General features: G+C 37.2%; 2 protein-coding genes across 2 annotated transcripts in view; one reads left to right on the forward strand and one right to left on the reverse strand.

Moving 5' to 3' along the window:
- The first annotated feature begins 360 nt into the window (after nt 1-360).
- LOC140138901 (uncharacterized) lies at nt 361-4,803 on the forward strand. The gene is made up of 3 exons (XM_072160686.1): nt 361-672; nt 1,367-1,536; nt 4,226-4,803. Exons 1-3 carry the CDS (start codon nt 417-419, stop codon nt 4,709-4,711), a joined length of 912 nt encoding a protein of 303 aa, XP_072016787.1. The 5' UTR covers nt 361-416; the 3' UTR covers nt 4,712-4,803.
- Nucleotides 4,804-17,692: 12,889 nt separating this feature from the next.
- The window catches only part of LOC140138902 (uncharacterized), a 56,668-nt gene continuing 50,261 nt past the window's right edge, over nt 17,693-24,099 (reverse strand). The window contains exon 22 of the mRNA XM_072160687.1: nt 17,693-23,537. Coding sequence (XP_072016788.1) covers nt 23,499-23,537 — 39 coding nt within the window. The 3' untranslated portion in view covers nt 17,693-23,498. The remainder of the gene's footprint in view (nt 23,538-24,099) is intronic.

Raw genomic sequence — 24,099 nt, forward strand, 5'->3', positions numbered from 1 at the left:
ACGCTTTTATAGCAGCTACGAGGTCCAAAAGTTTACATAATTCCAGGGTTAATATTGAATACAGCATGTTGGGAAGGCATTCTGCTGTGAACTTGACTAGCTCAACTTGGTCAGTTCTACCTGCATGGACAGCGAGGGACATTTGATTGTTGTAGGTGACCTGATCTTGAAAGCTGCATATGTGAGTGTACATATATTTTTTATATATTTAGCCATCCCCTTGAACCCACCCCATCCAACCATATTCTAACCCTAACCATAAAGGCCTATGCCCTACTAACCCTAAACACTCATCTTGGGGGGGGGGTAGGGTCCTGGGGTACAGTTATAATTCTAAAGTTCTACTACCATATTCCTTGACTAAACAATGATATTTAATAATATTATTGTGCTTCCCTTCCAGGATATAGGCCACAATGGAAGAGAAAACAGCAGAAGAAAGCTCATCTCCGACTCAAGTCCGTGTGATGCTATGGTTCATTCCACGCACACTGTCCACAGCCATTACCAAATGCCTCAGCTTTGTGGATGGCATACAGATCATATTTGAGCCATATTTGTATGCCTATTATTATGGTCCAGAAAGAAAGCAGACAGGAGTCAGTGAAATGTATGATAACTTCTTGGACAAGACCAATGATGCCGTTACGGACAAAGTGGATCTTGCTAAAGGTCAGATTTAAGAACAGTTGACCCAACAATTAATATTTTCATACATTAACATTTTTTTTGGTCATGCATGTTTGCACATCACATTCATATATATCGGGAAATTGATTCATTTAATTTTTTAATTTACAGAATATTAATTTCAAAAGATCAGGTTTTGCCAGTTTATACAGGTGATTTTGAGATGCAGAAAATAAACTTTTTTAGCTTCTTTTTGTCAGATAATTGTATCCAAAACCGTTTTTTGGTCAGAACATTTGGGACAGTCAGACTAGGTCAAGCAAGCAATCTCTTTTTGTTTAATATTACTCAGGGCATGGCCAGTGACCCTCATAGGGGTAGATCCCGGAAGGATGGGGGGATAAATCCCCAATATTTTGCCAAGGGGGATGGTCCATCCAATCATCCCCCAATGTTGATGCCTGTATGTGGGTTTTTGACCAAACTAACCTCATTTGGCCCCCAAAGTGCAAATTTTTTCATGCTTTGCGCGAATTTATTCCACATTTTGCACCATATATCATCAGTTTAGCTTCAATATGACAACATTTTTCACTTCGTGCGCATTTGTACCATAAACTTAATCTGTTGCCAAAAGGTGCAGGATTCACTATTTCAACAAATTTTTTCCAACTCCACCCCCCCCCCATCTACGCCACTGGTGACCCTTATAAATAAGCGTACAATTTCTTTTCAGGTTTCATACCAGACACCTGTACCTATGACTGGGTGAAACAAACCTTAGAGGCAGACTATCCAGGCAAGAAGATAGTATTCTGTAAAGATGCTTCTTATACATTGGATGGCCAATATGATAGGCTTCCACAGGGATACAGGCATACCTTCATTATCAGGCATCCATATAAGGTAGGCTTCCACAGGGATACTGGCATACCTTCATTATCAGGCATCCATATAAGGTAGGCTTCCACAGGGATACCGGCACACCCTCATTATCAGGCATCCATATAAGGTAGGCTTCCACAGGGATACAGGCATACCTTCATTATCAGGCATCCATATAAATAAGGTAGGCTTCCACAGGGATACAGGCATACCTTCATTATCAGGCATCCATATAAATAAGGTAGGCTTCCACAGGGATACCGGCACACCTTCATTATCAGGCATCCATATAAGGTAGGCTTCCACAGGGATACAGGCATACCTTCATTATCAGGCATCCATATAAGGTAGGCTTCCACAGGGATACCGGCACACCTTCATTATCAGGCATCCATATAAGGTAGGCTTCCACAGGGATACAGGCATACCTTCATTATCAGGCATCCATATAAGGTAGGCTTCCACAGGGATACAGGCACACCTTCATTATCAGGCATCCATATAAGGTAGGCTTCCACAGGGATACCGGCACACCTTCATTATCAGGCATCCATATAAGGTAGGCTTCCACAGGGATACCGGCATACCTTCATTATCAGGCATCCATATAAGGTAGGCTTCCACAGGGATACCGCACACCTTCATTATCAGGCATCCATATAAGGTAGGCTTCCACAGGGATACAGGCATACCTTCATTATCAGGCATCCATATAAGGTAGGCTTCCACAGGGATACCGGCACACCTTCATTATCAGGCATCCATATGAGGTATGGTCCCATAGCTTAAAGCCATATTATACTGATTTCGGTAAAATTTAGATTTTGTTATTCTTTGCCATTTTATTCACCTGTACTTGGGCCTGGTGGAAAGGAAAAAGAACATACAGACATGGTCCACCAGACCCCATCTTAATTACTGTAACCAAGATAGATACAAGGATCAGAATGTGTATGAGATTTAAATAATACTGCCCACCACGACAACAGGACCCAACCAATACCTCTGTTAAAAAGAAAGAGCAAATGCTGCACACTACCAATTCAAGAGTGATGAAAAAGGCAAGGCCAATAATTATATTAGTAACAACTGTCAGGAAGGTTTTCTGGTGATTTTAAGATGAAATAATGAGGTAAAATCAAAGAAACCTCATTTACTATCTTGGATGCTTAAAGCTATAATGTGTGATTTCACTGATTTGCATTCAAAATAGATTATAGATTATCAGGCATCCATATAAGGTAGGCTTCCACAGGGATACAGGCATACCTTCATTATCAGGCATCCATATAAATAAGGTAGGCTTCCACAGGGATACTGGCATACCTTCATTATCAGGCATCCATATAAGGTAGGCTTCCACAGGGATACCGGCACACCCTCATTATCAGGCATCCATATAAGGTAGGCTTCCACAGGGATACAGGCATACCTTCATTATCAGGCATCCATATAAATAAGGTAGGCTTCCACAGGGATACAGGCATACCTTCATTATCAGGCATCCATATAAATAAGGTAGGCTTCCACAGGGATACCGGCACACCTTCATTATCAGGCATCCATATAAGGTAGGCTTCCACAGGGATACAGGCATACCTTCATTATCAGGCATCCATATAAGGTAGGCTTCCACAGGGATACCGGCAAACCTTCATTATCAGGCATCCATATAAGGTAGGCTTCCACAGGGATACAGGCATACCTTCATTATCAGGCATCCATATAAGGTAGGCTTCCACAGGGATACAGGCACACCTTCATTATCAGGCATCCATATAAGGTAGGCTTCCACAGGGATACCGGCACACCTTCATTATCAGGCATCCATATAAGGTAGGCTTCCACAGGGATACCGGCATACCTTCATTATCAGGCATCCATATAAGGTAGGCTTCCACAGGGATACCGGCACACCTTCATTATCAGGCATCCATATAAGGTAGGCTTCCACAGGGATACAGGCATACCTTCATTATCAGGCATCCATATAAGGTAGGCTTCCACAGGGATACCGGCACACCTTCATTATCAGGCATCCATATGAGGTATGGTCCCATAGCTTAAAGCCATATTATACGATTTCGGTAAAATTTAGATTTTGTTATTCTTTGCCATTTTTATTCACCTGTACTTGGGCCTGGTGGAAAGGAAAAAAGAACATACAGACATGGTCCACCAGACCCCATCTTAATTACTGTAACCAAGATAGATACAAGGATCAGAATGTGTATGAGATTTAAATAATACTGCCCACCACGACAACAGGACCCAACCAATACCTCTGTTAAAAAGAAAGAGCAAATGCTGCACACTACCAATTCAAGAGTGATGAAAAAGGCAAGGCCAATAATTATATTAGTAACAACTGTCAGGAAGGTTTTCTGGTGATTTTAAGATGAAATAATGAGGTAAAATCAAAGAAACCTCATTTACTATCTTGGATGCTTAAAGCTATAATGTGTGATTTCACTGATTTGCATTCAAAATAGATTATTTGAACTTTTTCCCCAAATATCGTTTCTGTTATCTTCTTTTAATTTCGGGCCGAACAAATGAGGTAAAATAGAGAAAAATGCTATTTCATTTCAACACCTTGTATCGACCACTGTGTGTATCATGCATTGCATTGAGGTTGATCATGCCTGCCAGTGTTATTTCCTAATTCTCACTTCCTCTCTTAATTCTTTTCTTTGTTTCTTTATACAAGCTATACACATCATGGAGAAGATTAGTGCAGCGATTTCTCCAACTACAAGAACCATTTTACTGGCATGAGTTACCAGAACCTATACGTCCAGCTAAGTATGGCTTGGAAGAACATTATGAGTTGTATCAGTACCTCATAAACCATGGAATGAATCCGATCATCATCGATGCAGACGATCTACAGCGCCACCCGGAGTCCATAATGCGCAAGTATTGTGCTGCCGTTGGCATACCGTTTACAGAAGATTTACTCCAATGGCCTAGTGGCGATGATATTCTTCATACATGGATGGCACCAGATGGCTTGATTCAAGGAAATAAACTTGGCAATGAAGGAGGGTTCTATGATGTTGCATTACAGAGCACCTGCTTCGGTCCTCCTAGAGAGACGCCCTCTAGGGCATCGTTAAGGGAAGATGTTCGCTATATGTCTGACGCCAGTATGCCATTTTATGAGAAGATGTATAATCACAGAATAAAACCTTAGTACTGTACATAGCTATGGGCATCAATCCCAAGAGTAATATGTTAGCAATAATCTAACCCAAATTTGAACAGCTAGCTAGTACATAATTAGGGGCTGTGCAATACTTGTGAGCGGGGGGGGTAAAATTTCCAATGGCATGCCAAAATAGGCTTGTCCTCCTCTCAGCCTTCCAAAAATCACTAACCCCCCTCAGCCTGCAAAATCTTTGCCCCCCACCCCTTTGCACATGCCAACCTTAACCCTAACACTGACCCAGGTTTTTTGCTAGCGGAAGTCACAGAAGATCCAAAAAAGTCAAGAAGAAGAAGAATTTTGACTTGGCACTTTTGAGATTCGAACCTTTGACCCCTCAGATGCCAACCGCACGATCGCGGACCTGGAGCTACACGGCTAATTGCTGCCCGGCCAGCAATTCCGTGGGCATTTGGCATTTCGGGTGATTGCGTCATCGCAGACCCTGGGATGCATGCATGCGCAGAATTTTTCATTGTGGTATTCTGTGGTTTTTTGGGTGTAAGGGTTAAATGGTTTAGATATATATGTTTCAGTACTGTTTCCTAAGACTATATAGAATGTTTTATTAAAAAGGCGCCCCATGAATGAGTGCCAAAATTGCTTGCCCCCCCTTGGCTTGACAAAAGCTTCTGCCCCCCAATTTTGCCTCTCCCAGGCCTCATAATTATTGCACAGCCCCTTGTCCTACAAAGATATTGAAGACAAAAATTAAAGCAAGGAATCCAACTAGCATGGCGGATTCCTGCAAAAATGAGCAGTTTTTTGAGAAAAGCGCCAAATTTGATTTTTTTTTATTTGATTTGATTTGTTCGGGTTTTGACAACCCTGGATAACCCAAGAAAGCCTCTATTGAAGCTTATTTCCATTGGGGTCCATTTGAACACCGGGACAGGTTGGGAACAGTCAGGGGTTAACACCCTACTCTTTTCGAAACTGGCTGCGAGATGCATGTACAGGTATGACTCTCTGCACACGGGACCGACGGCTTAACGTCCCCTCCGAAGGACCGAGTACTTTCGTGATTCATTTACCCAATTCTAAATGAACCATGGGGAGAGCGGAAGTCTGAATTTAATCTACAGAAGTTGCCAATTAATTTCAGACTTTTTTTTTTTTTTTTTAATATCTCAGCATATCTCCACCGCCGTGAATCTTAACCCGGGATCTCATGCACTAAAGGCAAGTACCTTAACCATTGCGCCACGCTCTCACCATGCTAATTTTTTTCGGTCCACCCTGGGGTCCACCATAACAACTTACCCCAAATATCCAAAATGTGTACATCCATATCAAAACGATGAGCCTGCCATGCCGGCTGCTACATGTGTCTCATTGTACACTAGGAATAATTACCAGATTCATCTGGCGGTCACTTCAAATCATCCCCAAGTCACTAGTATGTTTAGGAATATGCTCTCTAGTCCTAAATCAAGTGATTTCGGTATGATTTGAGGTGACCTCCACTTGAGATAAGTCTGGTATTTATTCCTAGCTATTTAAAATGAGACACAAGTGCATCGCTTTTGATTTGATGTATTACAATGATGAAAATTGCATATTTAGTGCTGGACACAAAACTAATTCAGTTTTCTCAAATTTTTGAATTTTTTTCTTCATTTTAAAAATATGGGTCAAAAAAGGTCAAAATTTGACTTTTTTTAAATTTTGACCAAAATTTTGGATATTTTAAAGTATATTTTTAAAACGAAGAAAAAATTCAAAAATTTGAGAAAACCAAATCTAGTTTTGCGTCTTTAGAACACAAATATGCAATTTTCATCCATTTGAATATTTGGGGTAAGTTGTTATGGTGGACTGAACAAAAATTGGCATGTAAAATCAAATTTGGTACTTTTCTCAAAAACAGCTCATTTTTACAGGAATCCGCTGTGCTAGTTGGATTCCTTGTATCATTTCCTTTCTGAAAATGTATACTTTTATATACTTATCATCATTACTTTTAAAGATACAACACAAAACAATAATTTCCCACTTTGAGTAATCCTGCATGCTGTGTCAAAATGGTCCACATTTTGGCACACAATTATGTATTACACTGTAAAAAAGGACCATAAACGCCCGTATTTTCGATATTTCCTGTAATTTTATGGGAACCAGTCCGGGAAAACTCCTGGCAACAAATTTTCCGGTTATCCCGTAATTACAACAAATTACGGGATAACCGAAAAATTTGCTGCCACAAGTTTTCCCGTGATTTTACGGGGGACCAGTAAAACTACAGAATTTAAATTTTACTTTCAGTGTGTTTTAGCAGGATTAAGACGGGTTAAAGACAGTGGCGATGCTACGGGGTGGGGTGATGGGGCATTTCCCCCCCAAAAATATTTTTCTTGCCCCCAGTTTTGAGGCTAAACCCCCCCCAAATTACGTAAATTTCTGCTTTTTGCGGCAATTTTGAGGGACATTTTTTGATTTTGCTTCCCCCCCAGAAATTCTGTTTGCCCCCAATGCCCACCGAAAAAAATCCTGGTGCCGCCACTGGTTAGAGATAGGGGTGGGTGTGTAGTATTACATGTAGGTGTGTGAGGAAGTAGGTAGGTGGTTCTGATCACGGCTGGTTCCTGTAAAATTACGGGAAATTCCAAAATATGGGCATCTGATAATTTACGGACCTTTTTTACAGTGCACCCTGTGTGGAAGATTCAGGTCATGTCTTCCATAGAGGCCTTAGGGGTATATGGATTTCAAGTGGAATAGCTGTCTGTTTGATCATAGGCCTTCAAAAGGCCTATGGTTTGATAATATGTGACATGATCAAGGGGAATGAGTCACATGTCGACCCTGGTCCAAAATGAGTCCAAAAAGGCGTAGGAAAACGTTAGGAACACATTCAAATATGCTAAATTTCCTGCTCGCTGCGCTCGCATTATCTGATAAGACAATTTAAGGTTTTAAATTCGGGTTCCCCACAATCTTGCATGTGTAAGGGGGGGGGGGGCAAAGATTTTTTGGCACGCCAAAGGGGGCCAAAGGTTTTTGGCACATCGAAGGGGGGGGCAAAGATTTTTGGCATGGCCAAAGGGGGGGCAAGCATTTTTGGCAGACCATTTTGAGAATTCACTTCCAGGGGTACACATAATTATTGCACCACCTTTATATATGGGCATTGTGAAAAATCTAAACATTTGCTTTGGACCTCGAATATCCCTCGGGCTGCGCCTCGGGATATTCCTCGGTTCCAAAGGCAAAATGTTTAGATTTTTCACAATGCCCTCCAAATAACTAATGCGCAGTTATTAACCTATAATCAGTGCATGTTTTATCTCTGTTGTTATACACCCTTCATAAAAAAACAAAAGTTCAAAACTGTCTATTTTGAATGTCCCACATGTAAAATTGCCATCAGAAAAGGGTTTTTATTTGAAATAGGACGGAACAAACAGATGTTTCATACATAATACAAGAAAGGTTCTTTCTGACATATTATGCAGTCCAATTTGGTTCTTTGCAGAATCTATTCATATTCCTAGGATATATCACAAACCATTTTATAACATTTTTTTAAAGAGTGTGTTAAATATGACAACACATCACATGGTAAGTTGAAACAATCTGTAAATTCAAAATTTTGTTCAGCATAAAACAACTGTACTGCATCACAAAACAGTTATATTTAATTCAGGGTGGTCCAAGATGCCAGAAAATAATTAGTTGCCCCCCTTTTGACGTGCCCCCCTTACACACGCAAGATTTTTGGGAACTCAAATTTAAAGGAAATTTTGCATATTTGAATGTGTTAGTAACGTTTTCATACACCTTTTTAGGCTGTAATATAGAAACGTTCCCCAAAATATCTGTGCCAAAAATCACTTTCCCCCCTTTTTGACCTGCTAATAATCGCTTGCCCCCCCCCCTTTTGACCTGCCCAAATATGCTTGCCCCCCCCCCCCCTTTGGCCTGCCAAAAAATCTTTTCCCCCCTATAATTCACCACCCGGGGTCACATAATTATTGCAACACCCCTAAACTCCGTAAGCGAGGACTGGACTCAAGTCTAGTAAGTTGCACCCTATTGGATAATTGTACCAGGGCACAATTACACATGTAAATTAAATCACCAGGATGGGGACGAGGGGCACAGGGCACACCATATTTGGAGAATTATACCTCCCAGAGCTCTTAAATTTTGCACAGCCCCATTATACTATAAATCAACATACTTTTGACGCCATGTGGCAGAGTTACCCCTCTCACGATGGTTGGTCGACAGTCAACCAGGGGGTGTCAAAGAATATTGTATATTATGTATACTAAAATTTTATAAGTAAAATGCAATTAATCCTAATTTCAACCAATTTAAATGAATACTTAAGGGATCTGGAATGAGCGTTTTAAGCGTTTCGACAGTATTTTTTAGGGGACATGAGAGCACCTCAGACGTATCGAATTGCATTCTGAATACGAAGCATGTATATCTGATATCAAATAATTTTCATTTTTTGAAAATCACGTTATAATACAAATTTTATGACAAATTATAAAAAATCGATATTTTTCAAATTTTTGATATATAACAGTCCTCGAAGTAATTTTTATAAATCTAATGATATATTCTTAAAGTGTATGTAGCTGGGAGGAAAAGATCAATTGAAAATTTTGACCGTTCCTATTGACGATTAAGCTTTTTTCCCCAAAAGCCCTAATTTTTTTTGGTGTTTTGGGTAAAAAATCCATATCTTCAATACGTAAGGTCAAATTTTTCAATTGATCGTCGGCTTTTCATCCCACCTACATACACTTTAAGTATAAATCATCAGATTTATAAAGTTTACTTTTCGAGTACTGTTAAATATCAAAATATCAATTTTAATGATTTGCCATAAAATGTGTATTACATTGCTAATTTCAAAAATCAAAATTATTTGATATCAGAAGGACATTCTTTGTATTCAGAATGCAATTCGATATGTCTGATGTGCTCTAATGTGCCACAATAAATACTGTCCAAACGTTCATACCCCTTCCCTTAAATCAAGTATAAAGGCTATGTTCTTTGGTGTACGGTGTCAGTCTGCACCAAGGTCTGCACTAAGTGTGTAATGCTATTCTCATGGTCAGTAGAGGGCAGCATTACACAACATGTAAATTACCAGGGGTTGTGGTGTCTGTTTCTGAAAGTGCAATAGCGCCATTACAGTTTACTTGATAAATGCCAAGATAAAGTAATGCACATATTTCGTAGACGGTCTGTTATCGGGGCACAAAGAAGTCTCATATTCATATATAACTAGACAGCCTGGTTATGATTGAAACAACCTGGTCTCTCTAATATTCAGTTTTATGTTGCACTGAATCACATTCAACAGTGGTGGGGGGCACATGCCCTGGGTGCCACCTTAAGGGGGTGCCGAATTGACCAATTCAGCATCAATTCGAAAGTCAAAATTTTTGCACACATTTCAGCACAGAGTCATTTGAAAGATCAATTTCAGGCAGAGATTCAACTTGATAACCAAAATTAATTAGTGGTATTTGTGCAAATTTTCTAGCACTCTGTGTGCAATTGTTTCAAGAATTGGGTGGATGGGTGGGGGGGGGCATGCCATTATGCGTCCTTAGCCCCGGGTGCCACAACCCCTATAGATACGCCACCAACATTTGATATTCAGTTTATATCGCACTGAATCACATTCGATATTCAGCCTATATCGCACTGATTAGGGCTAGATATGATATGATACCATAATTGTAATAATAAGGTAATAATAATAGTTTATTATTTATATGTAACATGGTGATTACAAATATACAAGCACCAATCATAAATAATAAAAGCAATCCAAATTAAAGCAGAAATAAGATCAATATTTACTATGGGTGGCACACATGTTTCACTTCTATATTTTAAATTTATGAATACATAATATTTTAAAAACTTTGGGTGCATTTCACTTGCTATGATAAGCAATTTTCATACAGACCCCTAGTCCTCAGCTTGGGGTGTGACACACCCTCTCCAAATTCACTACAATGTCCCCATTTAATAGGGTGAATACAGTGAATTGCTGTGGAAATGTTGCATGGTGATATTTTTTGGTCATAAATTTATGGCTTTCTGGTTCTGAACATTTTTGACCCCCACCACCAATACACCTTACCCCTAAACAGGCTAGAATTGTATTGATATCAGTCTTTTTGAAAAATAAACACAGTATCTGTGGTCATCTTGTGACTCCCTACATTTTGGTCATCAAAAATTTTATGACCCCCCCGCCTATTTTTCTTTCCAAAATTTATGACCCCCTGTATATTTGGGACACCCCCCCTTCCGAAGAAAATGATAGCCCCCTTAACATCTAAACAAGACACTCACTTAAACACAAAACACTTGTTTTACAAACTACATTTTCTTGAATCATACCTACATTTTGTAGTTTGAATGTTCTTTTTAATTCACCTGGATGAAAATACCAACACATGGGAAAATATTCTGCTTAAAGTACTGTAAAGGTTAACATGTTCCAGCAAGTAATTGGTCACACTTTGCCTACTTTGAACCACGCTGTTTCACTTGCTTCTAAATTCACGATTATAAGCTTCCTCACATTGGTAGTCCGATTCCGACTCCACATCACAGCGCCATGCCGCGATGATTTTTTTTTTGTTTTGAATTTTGACCAACTTTGAGAAATTTGCACCAAAATGGTCAAAAAATGCAAATATTTTTGGTGAAGTTGGTCAAAATTCAAAAAATGAAAAACGGTCCCTAGATATTTTTATCTAGTTTTTAAAAATTAATAAAATTTTTTTTTGGCCAAACAATTTTTTGTTACGTTGCGCGAAAAAATTTTGTTCTATTTTCTGTTTTTTGTGATTTTCTCTAAAAATGAGCATTTTGGCCCAAATTAGACCTCACAGATGAATTCATCAAGTCATTTCCATTCTAAAAATGTATACTTTTATATTCTTTAGACTAATAATTTAGCAGTTATGAGGCCCTAAAGTTTCCATAATTCCAGGGTTCAGACCACCCTTAAAATGTACATTTTAATTTCATCGCACGATCTATTTTTTTTAAAGCATGTGGGGTCTGCATCTCCTTTTATGGTCATTCTGCCAGCTTGATTTGCCAGCAGCTAATCACAAGCGTGCACGGCCGCGATATCAAGAGCTTAATGCGAAGAAACTTTCATCACAGATGAAATTTCCACCGCACCATGAGAATTTTCACTGCCGAGCTCGTAAAAACCTGGCTCAGATTTCAAAGCATTGCATCGTGCCGAGATGTGGAGTCTGTCAGACTTTACACAACATGTAAATTAAATCACTAGGGTGGGGGGGGGGGGGGGAGCAATTTTGGGCACACCATTAGAAAAATTATAAAATAATATAAAATAATTGTAAAACTTCTGGTTTATGTGATTTGTGTCATAGTAATATAGAAGATATTAGGCATTTTATATTTTCTTGCCGAGTGTACAATGATATTCGCTCTAATGAGTTCAAAAGATTGAAGGAAAGTTTAGAAAGGAATGGTCTATTATATGTATGGGAATTATTTATTACAAGCAACATTGATGAGAAATTATTTATCTTGCTTGGTGACTGCACCCAATTTTTACCAACTTTTCCTAGTGACTTAGTTCACACTGCTAATGTTTGTTTTGATGTCACATGTAAATCTTTACTGAAAAGAACATGGAAGGCACGTAATGATTTCCTTAAGTAATTAATTCTTCACCACACTGATTACAATCTTGTCTATTGTATAATAATGTATATACCCAGTTTTCGAAGACGGTCTGTTATCAGGGCACAAAGAAGTATCATATTCATATTTAACTATATGTGTGTGACAGCCTGGTTATTTACTAGTATTCAGTCTATGTTGCACGGAATCACATTGGACAGTAGTGTGGCACATGCCCTAGGAAACAACTTCATTATAAACAAAATTAATAAGTGGTATTTGTGCAAATTTTCTAGCACTCCACGTGCAATTGTTTCAAGAATGGGGGAGGGCGCTATTATGTATCCTTAGCCCCGGGCGCCACAACCCCTATAGCTGCACCACTGACATTCGATATTCAGTCTATATCGGCATATCGCACTGAATCACATTTGATATTCAGTCTATATCGCACTAAAGGGCCTATATGATATATGATAGCATAATCGTAATGTTTGTGTAAGGTAATAATTATAGTTTATTATTTACATGTAACAATTTTGATTACAAATATACAAGCACCAATCATAAATAATAAAAGCAATCCAAATTAAGGGCTGGGGTATGAACGTTTGGACAGTATTTATTTTGGGACATCAGAGCACATCAGACATATCAATTGCATTCTGAATACGAAGAATGTCATTCTGATATCAAATAATTTTCATTTTTGAAATTCGCAATTTAATACACATTTTATGGCAAATCATTAAAATTTGATATTTTTGATATTTAACAGTACTTGAAGTAAACTTTATAAATCTGATGATTTATACTTAAAGTATATGTAGGTGGGATGAAAAGCCGACGATCAATTGAAAAATTTTGACCTTTCGTATTGAAGATATGGATTTTTTTTCCCAAAACACCAAAAAAAATAGGTCTTTTTGGGAAAAAAATCCATATCTTCAATATGAAAGGTCAAAATTTTCAATTGACCGCTGGCTTTTCCTCCCTGCTACATACACTTTAAGAATATATCATTAGATTTATATAATTTACTTCGAGGACTGTTATATATCAAAATTTGAAAAATATCAAATTTTTATAATTTGTCATAAGATTTGTATTATATTGTGATTTTCAAAAAATGAAAATTATTTGATATCAGAAAGACATGCTTCGTATTCAGAATGCAATTCGATAGGTCTGAGGTGCTCTCATGTCCTACAAAAAATACTGTCGAAACGTAATAAACGCTCATTTTAGATCCCTTAAGGCAGAAATAAAATCAATATTTGCTATGGCTGGCACACATGTTTCACTTCTATATTTTGTTAAATTTATGAATACATTATTTTCACAACTTTGGGTGCATTTCACTTATTTCATTTGCTATGATAAGCAATTTTCATACAGGTTCCTAGCCAGCTTGGGGTATGACACACCCTATCCAAATTCACCAAAATATCTGCATTTTAGGGTGAATAGAGTGAATTGCCATGGAAATGTTGCATGGTGATTTCTTTTGGTCATAAATTTATGGCTTTCTGGTTCTGAACACTCGAAATATCCCACATTCAATTTTGATCTTTTCTTGGGGAAAATACCCTTAGGCTACAAAAAACCTGTTCTACTGACAGAAGTAGGGTCGGTCGTTCGGCCCTTTTTTTTTTGCAACTGACCTTAAAAATCACCAAAATCTGTAAATATTTTGAAATACAAAAAAAACCCACCTATTTCCTGAAATTTTTGAAATTTGGGTCGGCATTCACCGGTACAGGAAAATTTCTCCCTAATTTCTAAAAAAATCTGAAGTAGAACAGGTTTTTTTCCGCCACCCTGGTGCAGACAGTTCCAGGGCCATAGCAAGCGGGGGATGCCATGGCCGCCTCACTTTTTGAGAAATTAGTTATGTTTTTCTTTATATCTTTATTTCAATTTAGGCATATATTTGTATTTTGGCCACCCCACATTTGTGATGGCCGCCCCACATTTTTTAACCTTGCTACGGCCCTGGTCACAGTTCACATCACTTATTTCACAAAATCAAGTCATAAACTGAAATATTTGTGTCATTCAAATAATATTATTATTATATTATAGATCTATATATGATTTGGTACAGTCATCACAAAGAGAAATTAAAGGCACTTAATAAAATAATATTAAAACTACAAAATTAGTAAAATAATTGTTCAGGTAGATAGAATAAATCAAGCAATGGATGAAACATGTTACTTGCTCAATTTAAATGAGTTGCTTCCCATGTGATATCAATGTTTTTGGTAATTTTCAATATTTTATCCTTAAGGTGGTACTACACCCCTTGATAAATTTTGTGACTAATTTTGCATTTTTCTCAAAAAATAACTACGCACTGGTAAAAAAAGTTATGGATATGGATATTATAGGGGCAAGGAATCCAATTACTTCACTGAAATGTCAGTGATTCAAGACTAGTGGTTCATTATGTATGTTAAGAAATGAGGTACACTCTAGCTTATCATAAGTAACGTACCGCTTGTCTTGAGTCACTGAAATTCCAGTGTAGTAACTGGATTCCTTGCCCCTATAATATACATAACTTTTGTTACCAGTGTGTTATTATTTTTGAGAAAATGCAAAAATAGTCACAAATTTATCAAAGGAGTGTAGTACCACCTTAAATATAGCAGACTACAATATGCTGTAATCTCTATTTTTTGTACCATAATTAGCAGACGACAGTCCCATCACATGCTGCAATTGAGACACCACTCACAATTGCAAGATATGAAACTATGCAAATAGCAGACAGCACTGAAATTAGGCTATTCCACATGAAATCCCTACACCCCTTATGGAGGACATGTCCTTATCTTCCACACAGGGAGTGTAAATTTCAAATGGGTTTAACAGAATGGGTTACTCCATTTGAAATCTATACCCCCTGGGTGTGAGATTAAGGTCATGTCTTCAATAGGGGTGTATTGATTTCAACTGGAATAGCTCATTATTCAGGAGTTCAACACTTCTTTCAACAATATCTCAAATTCACTTGCAACAACAAACAACTTGACTTTGGTCGAGCACAAGATACATTCATATTTAACTTGGTCTATACAGTATTGCACCATCTACAAAATGCACAGATCTTCTTTTCCAAATTACGTCATCGGATCAACATATTGTGATGGCTCTTTAACTGGGCTATTCTAGTTGATATCCAAACACCCCCTATGGAAGGCATGTCCTTAATCTTCCACACAGGGAGTGTGAATTTCAAATGGGTTACCTTAATGGGCGACTCCATTTGAAATTCACGACCCCAGGTGCAGTGAGCAGTATTTAATCAGTAAGTTAGGCAGACAAGAAATGTTATGAATCACAGTACTCTTCTGAGCAAAAATACAGCTTATTTAGCCAATGTCAATAATGGGGTCATCAGGTAGAATCACATCCGCTATTTGGCACTTTAATTTGTAGTATGACAATAATTGAAAGCAAAGTGCAAATGCTCCTCATATTTTAGTACTTTAGACTTGGACAAATTGACATTAATCTCTAACACAAGACATACCCCACACTTGATATGTCTTTCATGTTACACAGAACTGCATGTGTACTGAAGAGGTACCTATTTATATGCTACCATTCAGAAACTCATTTCATGCTTCAGGCTTTGTATGTCATCCAATCATAATTCACACCCAATAAAAAAAAAAAAAAAAAAGTGATTTATAGTGCGCTTTACGCTTTGGCACAACGCCTAGACGTTGATCCACAAGCCTCAGCACACTTTACAGGTTGTCGCTGACCACTATGGCCCCACATCATTCCATAAACCATTAAACAATAATTCAGGGAATTTGCTGCTTCAAGAGCGCACACCCTAGACATTCCACAAATAACCATCGCAACCAGGATCAGCTCCCCGAGTTTCTGCAGGGTTACTGACGAGACAAATTAGCAGTGAGTTCCTTGTCCAAGGGAATTTCAAGCTAACTCAATTTTTCCACTAGAGCATACTAGGCACCACCAGGGTTCGAACCCGCAACCTCTCGCACCATAGTCGAACGCCTTATCGATTGAGCTAACTTGACTGCCTTAATATTCAAGCAAGTACAAATTGAGACACAGGTGGGGCTACTAAAGTTAGTGTTGTAATTACTTCCTGAATCCTGGGTGAGGTGTCATACTGCATCTGCCAAATCAAGTTATTGTAAAACTACTCAAAATGTTGCGAGGTATTAATAAATTGTGCAATTTTACTAGGAGCCCATAACCATATCTTTTTAGTCCCTACATACTCCTATATGACACAGCATTTTGTGAAAGGTGCAAAGCACATAGATTAAAGCACAGATCGTGAGTGGCACACCCGATTGTACAATCCCTGTAAGTTGATCAATTCTAACATTTTGTCCAATTTAGAAGTTACAATGAATTTCACAAATTGTAAAATTAAATTCCCGCATAAACTGGGCATTAAATCAAAAAATAAAATACCTATGAAATTAGGTAGTTTTACTGTACTATATAGCAGGAAGATTTGCGGGGATTTTATTGTTGTGTTTTTCGCGATTCATTTTGGAAGGTTGTTCTTGTTCCGCAAATTCAACAACCTGCGAAAACATTGTTCTGCAAATTCAATAACCTGCGAAAACATTATGACTAGAGGCTTTAATGTGTGGCTGTTTAAGGGATCTAGAATGAGCGTTTACGACAGTATTTTTTGTGGGACATGAGAGCACCTCAGACCTATCGAATTGCATTCTGAATACTGAAGCATGTCTTTCTGATATCAAATAATTTTCATTTTCTGAAAATCACAATATAATACAAATTTTATGACAAATTATAAAAATTTGATATTTTTCAATTTTTGATATATAACAGTCCTCGAAGTAAATTATATAAATCTAATGATATATTCTTAAAGTGTATGTAGCTGGGAGGAAAAGCCGACGGTCAATTGAAAATTTTGACCTTTCATATTGAAGATATGGATTTTTTTCCCAAAAAGACCTAATTTTTTGGGTGTTTTGGGAAAAAAATCCATATCTCCAATACTGAAAGGTCAAAATTTTCAATTGATCGTCGGCTTTTCATCCCACCTACATACACTTTAAGTATAAATCATCAGATTTGTAAAGTTTACTTGAGTACTGTTAAATATCAAAAATATCAATTTTAATGATTTGCCATAAAATGTGTATTAAATTGTGAATTTCAAAAATCAAAATTATTTGATATCAGAAGGACATTCTTCGATTCAGAATGCAATTCGATATGTCTGATGTGCTCTAATGTCCCAAAATAAATACTGTCCAAACGCTCATACCCCAGCCCTTAAAACCATGTGAATAAAGAAACGGCAAAATCAGCAAATTGTTCAAAATATGTCAAATCGCGAAAAATTAACACCTCTAAAATCTCCTGCTATACAGTAAGTAATAAATTTTGGTACAATCATATTTCGTCGGCAGAGTGCTACACTATCGTAAGTGCAGTAGAATGTAATAGCTGCCTTTTGTAAAACACCTATTATTTGCAGCACATCCCCTCATTGTAAAGTGTTGATGTCCTGTATTACTTTCTTGTATTACTTGATGGCCACTAAGCTAACCCAAGAGATCACCTTTACATGTAGTTGGGTGTTTTTCTAGTGTTATTGGTTAAAAGTAAGTACATTTATTGAAATGTTGCAAATGGCAGCTATTACATTCTACTGCACTTACGATAGTGTAGCACTCTGCCGACGATTTGGTTCTGCTGGCACATTGTGTAAATATATTCAATATAATTCTCTCAACATATATTACAAACATACACGCAAACAAGTATAAAGTGATATAATTTCAGCAACCAAATTGAATGAAAATTGAAAAAAAAAAGAACAAGGTGAACCAATATATATTTTTTTTTCAAAATAAATTTGATCAAAGAAAAGGCAACAAATGGCCATAAATGAATCAACATGAGTAAACAATACATGTACACACTTTGTGAACAGTTTCAATGAGTTGTTTTATGCAAAGCTTTCACCATATGACAAGCTTCATCAAGGATAATATGTGACGTGTCATGCCAAAAGGAGACACTTTTGGGCAGGTTATCAATTTTGAGGTTTTTACATATCTTAAATATAGAGATATTTTGCTTCACAACGATGTTTTCCCCAATGAAATCGGACATTCCTAAGTGAAGATATTGAGCTCGTAAGTTATGGTATTATAAAATTGGAAATTGAGATATCGGCCTTTAAAAATATTATTTACAATGTTGAGAGTAGGAATTACCTTGAAAATTGTCTCAAAAACAACAAGATGCCAGTTATATTCTGGTCTGAAACTATCAAACATCATTTTTAACATTAATAACACCACAAATTCGCAACAAACCATTAATTGTGAAAAATCACCCCCGAGCAGATTTTTGGCTATTTCTCCATTTACGATCCTGCCCAAAAGTGTCTCCTTTTGACATGACACGTCACATATGTTGTTAACTTCAAAACCTATTATGTACCCCTGTAAGCTCTGTTCAATACAAAATCTCCATCCATTCCATGCAGAGTGATTGGGGAATAATTCGGGGTTTATCTATTTTCGTTTCAAAGACAATGAAAAATGGCAGTGATCTTCGATGGTTGTAAAGCTATGTGTCTTTATGAGTTGTAGAAAAATTTGTCGCCACAAAGTTTAGATAAGCTGGGTTATTTAACACTTTGCTATTTCAACTCCTTGTAAAAAGGAGGGAAGGAGAGAGACATTTTGAACAGGAGAATGTATAAGACTAAGAGTATAATATAGAGGGCTTAAAGCACAATGTACGATTTCCATCAAATTTTAATTTTGTTATTCTTTACCCATGCTGCAATATTGGCAATACAGTGGAACCTTGTTAACACATTATTATGTTTTGATGAGTCCAAGTGTGTGAAAATATTGGATCCTACACATAATAATGATAAAATTGGACGCTTTACGCCCAATATTTATTGGTCTCGCTTTGAGTTTTAAGATATTGGACTCGACTACGTCTCGTCCAATATTTTAAAACTCATAGCTTGACCAATAAATATGGGCTCAATCGATCAAATTTTATATCAAAATTGTTGGGGCCTTGGATTTTAGTTTGTGTTAATAGAATTTTGTATTATCAGGTCCTAATAATGTACAAAATATATGCTTGAGACTTTAAAAGCAATACTGTAAAGATTCACCTAATGACCTCCTGTGCCTTACAGTAAATTTCACATACAAATAGACAGCTACCTCCTCTGAAAATCCAAACAAGAATTAAGGGTCCGTGCCCTTACTTCTTGCTGGTGGGATTTTACAGGTCACTTTTAGTTCTTGTCTAAAATTAAAGTTATGTCAAGGGAGCCAATATGCACCATCAGGCAAATCTTTAAGGTATGTTGTCAGGAATTTTGGGTTAACAGATTTTGTGCTAACCAGTTTCCACTGTTAATGGTTTCTGTCCATTTTAAGACGAAATAACAAGGTAAAGTGAAAGAAACCCAGCCAGCTATTTTGGCTGTTTAACATGGAGTTCTATGGGGACTTAATGGCTTAGTACGACACTGTGTCAAAATTGATATGTTGTCCTACAAACACAGCAAATTTGGCTAATTCCATTTAGGTGCAAGTTGGGACATGTGTAAACATTACCAATATGCCAAAAAATCAGGTTAGACAAAATGAACCAAATTAATTTAAAAAGATCATACATTGTGGCTTGAACTGGTTATGTACAAAATTGATGTTTATAGAGTTTAAATGTTTAGATTTTTCCTTTTTATATTTTTGGAGTGTGTATTAAATAAAATGTGTTTTTTTTTATTTTCTCCAAAATTAGTATTTTTACACCAAATCAGTGATTATTTTTAGATTCCTTGACTTATTCAATTCCTAAAAAATGAATATGTTTAATATATTTTGCATGAATAATTAAAAAGTTACAGCACTTTTAATTAATGTATTTCTGAGAGTGCAGTCACCTTAAAGTGGACATAACCAGTTGTAGCTTTAAACCCTTGATGCTTTTTGTACTTCTAATCACAAGGACATGCAATACATGATTATACAAGTATTATACTAACTACACTTGAATTAGTAACGGTGCACATCATCACATGTTCTGCAGGAAAATACATGTACCTCATTTTTTGCCAAAATGGCATTTGGGTGCTTTTCCCACAAATCTTCATTATGTGAAATCAAAAATATAATGAAAAATTTTCCATTCTTCCAATACACATATTTTTGGCATTTAACCCCATGAGCACTACTGGCCAAATTAGCGGCCTCTAAGAACTATATTGATTGGTTTAAAAGAGGCCTATATCATAATATTGAGCCAATCAGAGATATAGTAAGAATGATCAGTAGGATTGAAGGGGATTAAGTTTAAAATTGCTGAGAGATCTAAAGCTCTATTTGATTGGTTACTCAGATGATTATATCATGTAATAAACCAATCAGTGGCTCTGTAATAAAGCCAGTAGTGCCCAGGGGGGTTAAGTTCTCATTTTGTTCATTAGTCATTGGTGAAAATATTTACAGTTACATTGTTTGGTAGAATAAGTTAATTTTACAGCATATTATATTCAAAATTTATAAATTATGATCCAGTGGTATAGTTTGTACGGCTTATTATTGGCAAAAATGATTCATAAACATCTTCTATTGATTTAGAATTGCGTGCACGCAAGTTGGGTGCAGTACTTACGCTAGCTTCACATTGCGTAATGTGCAACTGGCACACACTTATGTGAATTTACGCAAGCGCAAGATGAGACTTTATTAACTCGCGCAGTAAACAAAAACTGGATAATTTATGCCAACTATAAGCTGAACAAACTATTAATCAATACCAATCAATAAAAATTACAGAAACAGCAGCCTCACATACTTGTGTTCAGTCACAGAAATAAGCAAACCAATACATTGATATCAAATTTAAATTACTATTTTTTTTAACAAAGACAACACAGGATGGAATCAACATTTTCCAGTTTTATTTACAAAATAAAACTTGATAAGGCTAAAAAAAGTTTTGTTGTTTGGCAGGAAAAACCTCCTATGTGCTTGTGGCCCCTGAACATGTTTAAAACAAAACTGCCAACAGGCTACATAATAGGTTTTGCTTTAAACATGTTCAGGGGCCAATGACACATGCCCAATGATGGTTTATTTCCTGTAGCTGCCCTGAAAACCTAAATGCAAATTTTGTTTTTTAGTGTCAGGATGTATGGTGGTACATGCCTCAAATTACTTATATTTATTGTCAAATCAGTGCAGAGTAGGCAAGATATGAGGATGGACTAATTTGAGTAAACTTATAGATTGTATTTTTGTAGGATATTTAGTGAGATTATATTGCATCTAAACAAAACTTGACTTAAAGGTGTAGCTGCTCTGTTGGCTTTCCTGTGAGTAGGAGAGCGCCACCTTCATTTCTGCCAAACACAAATGTGGTTTAATTGATCCCAAAATTGCTAGTTATGTGCATGTGCTGTGAAGACTACACTACAAGATTCCCACTGGGGCCTCTTGCACAGGTACACCTTCGCCAAGGTTCTTGGTTGGTACTTTGCAGTACCAGGTGTACCATAGTACCAGTGTAGTACCAGTGCAGTACCACTGCTGGTTGGTCCTGTGCAGTAGCAGCATTGATACTGCGTAGGTACTCTGTGTGTACTAGTCAGGTACTTTGGCGACAGTGTACAGGGTGTCCCAAAAAAAAGAGGCCCCTCATTGCACCCTCTTTTTTCTCCTATTTCAGAAAAGTTCATCAAGTATATGTTGGTATGTAAAGAAGCCTTTACCCGTTAGCTTTAATAAACCGAAACAGTTATTTCAATCGGCTTAAAACTTTTGAAGATATGCCCTTTTAAAGAAATGTATCCGTTTTCACTCTGTCCACGGAGGAGGGTTGGTTACTTCAAAAATTGAAAAGAGCATTATACCATGCATGAATATAAAACATTGCTCGATGATAACTTTATAAAATAACAACTTTATTTTAGGGAATGGGCTTTACCGGTGGGCTTATGGGTAATGGATTTTGTTAATTGTCATTGAATTGGGCGAAATTGATGTGGGATGGGACTTCTTTTGCTATACTTGCAATTACTTATGTTTTTCTTGGTTATTTTATGCCTTTTTGTTTTACTATGTTTCTTACTTTCGTACTTTATTGTTTCTTGCTTTCTTTTTATTGACAACATAAGTCATTTCTCCTTTTGGAATAAAAGGTAGCACTGAAAAGGGCTGTTTAGTTTGTCTTTGGTTCTTTTGAAGTGAGTTTGCTGTGCAGCTCTGCCCTCTACCTGGTTGCCTCCTTGACGAATACAGGTTTCAGGCTCAGCCCTTGTGCGCCGGATACTTGCGAAATGTAACCCTGAAAACATATATTTTGTTAAATATACCAATTAAATTACGTTTATCACACCAGTGAATGTGTTCCGAGGCCTTATCTTTCCATGTCATTAACCTTTTTTTCATTTAATCTTTCATGTAGCCAAACCTCATCTGTGGACAGAGTGAAAAATGGGTACATTTCTTTAAAAGGGCACATCTTCATAAGTTATGAGCCGATTGAAATAATTGTTTTGGTTTATTAAAGCTAACGGGTACAGGCTTCTTCACATACCAACATATACTTGGTCAAATTTTCTGAAATAGGAGAAAAAGAGGGCACAATGAGGGGCCTCTGTTTTTTGGGACACCCTGTACCTTTGCAGATGGCCACAATAGGAATCTTGTAGTGTAGTCAATTTAAGACCAACAAAGTGCCAGGATCCCGGTCATTAAAACACTGTTTGAGCTAGTAGCTACAATCTTTTTATCCCACCTCGATATTACCCACAATGCACTCTGAATTATCCATTAACACTTATAATGATAAAGAGACCATACAAGTAGGACTCAAAATGACATAGCTCCATAAAATTTGAGTATTGGATATGTTTCAAGATCATTTTCTTTGCTAATAAAATGACAATTAAGTGTAATGATGTATATTCAATACAATTAAGTGGTTTTCATTCCCTCGGGTACATAGACAATTAGAGTAAGTGACCAAGATGCCCATGATTCAATGTGGTTTTCAATCCCTCTGGTACACGGTATGTTAGTGACCAAGACACTCATGATTCCATGTGATTTTCATTCCCACTGGTAGCTGCCTGTAAAATTGAAAACAAAAAGTACACAACCATTAATTACTAACACCCTTGACCTGTTTACAGCCTCATATATTGAAGGTTCGCTATAAAGAGGCCTTGCTTGTGACGTATCATCCCGTAAATATGGCTGACTACTCAAATGCATTCAACAAAAGCATGATTGCAATCTATCGTGACAGTTCGTCTCACACACATAACCCTACACTACGATCAAATAGGTTGATGACAACATTTGATTGAATGGACTGCACTCCGCCTTAACTATGGTGAAGGACACCGGCTCAAATTCTTTGTTTGGAGCCAATCGATAATTTCATGCAGGGCCTCTATTGAAGGTTACCCATGTCGAAAATAAGGTCTGCTATGTTGAATATGAAATAAGGTTTGCTATGGCGAATCTAGCCCTAACCGCTACCCTAGCACTCAACCTAACCCTAGCTAACTTTATTTCATATTCAACATAGCAAGCCTATGACACAGTAAAGCTTTGACACAGCAAACATTAGCAGTGGCATGCACAAAGGGGGGCATGACCCCCCCCCCCACTTTTGTTGGTCATTCG

Source organism: Amphiura filiformis, chromosome 18 (assembly GCF_039555335.1).
Source record: "Amphiura filiformis chromosome 18, Afil_fr2py, whole genome shotgun sequence".
In the NCBI taxonomy this organism is placed as follows: Eukaryota; Metazoa; Echinodermata; class Ophiuroidea; order Amphilepidida; family Amphiuridae; genus Amphiura; species Amphiura filiformis.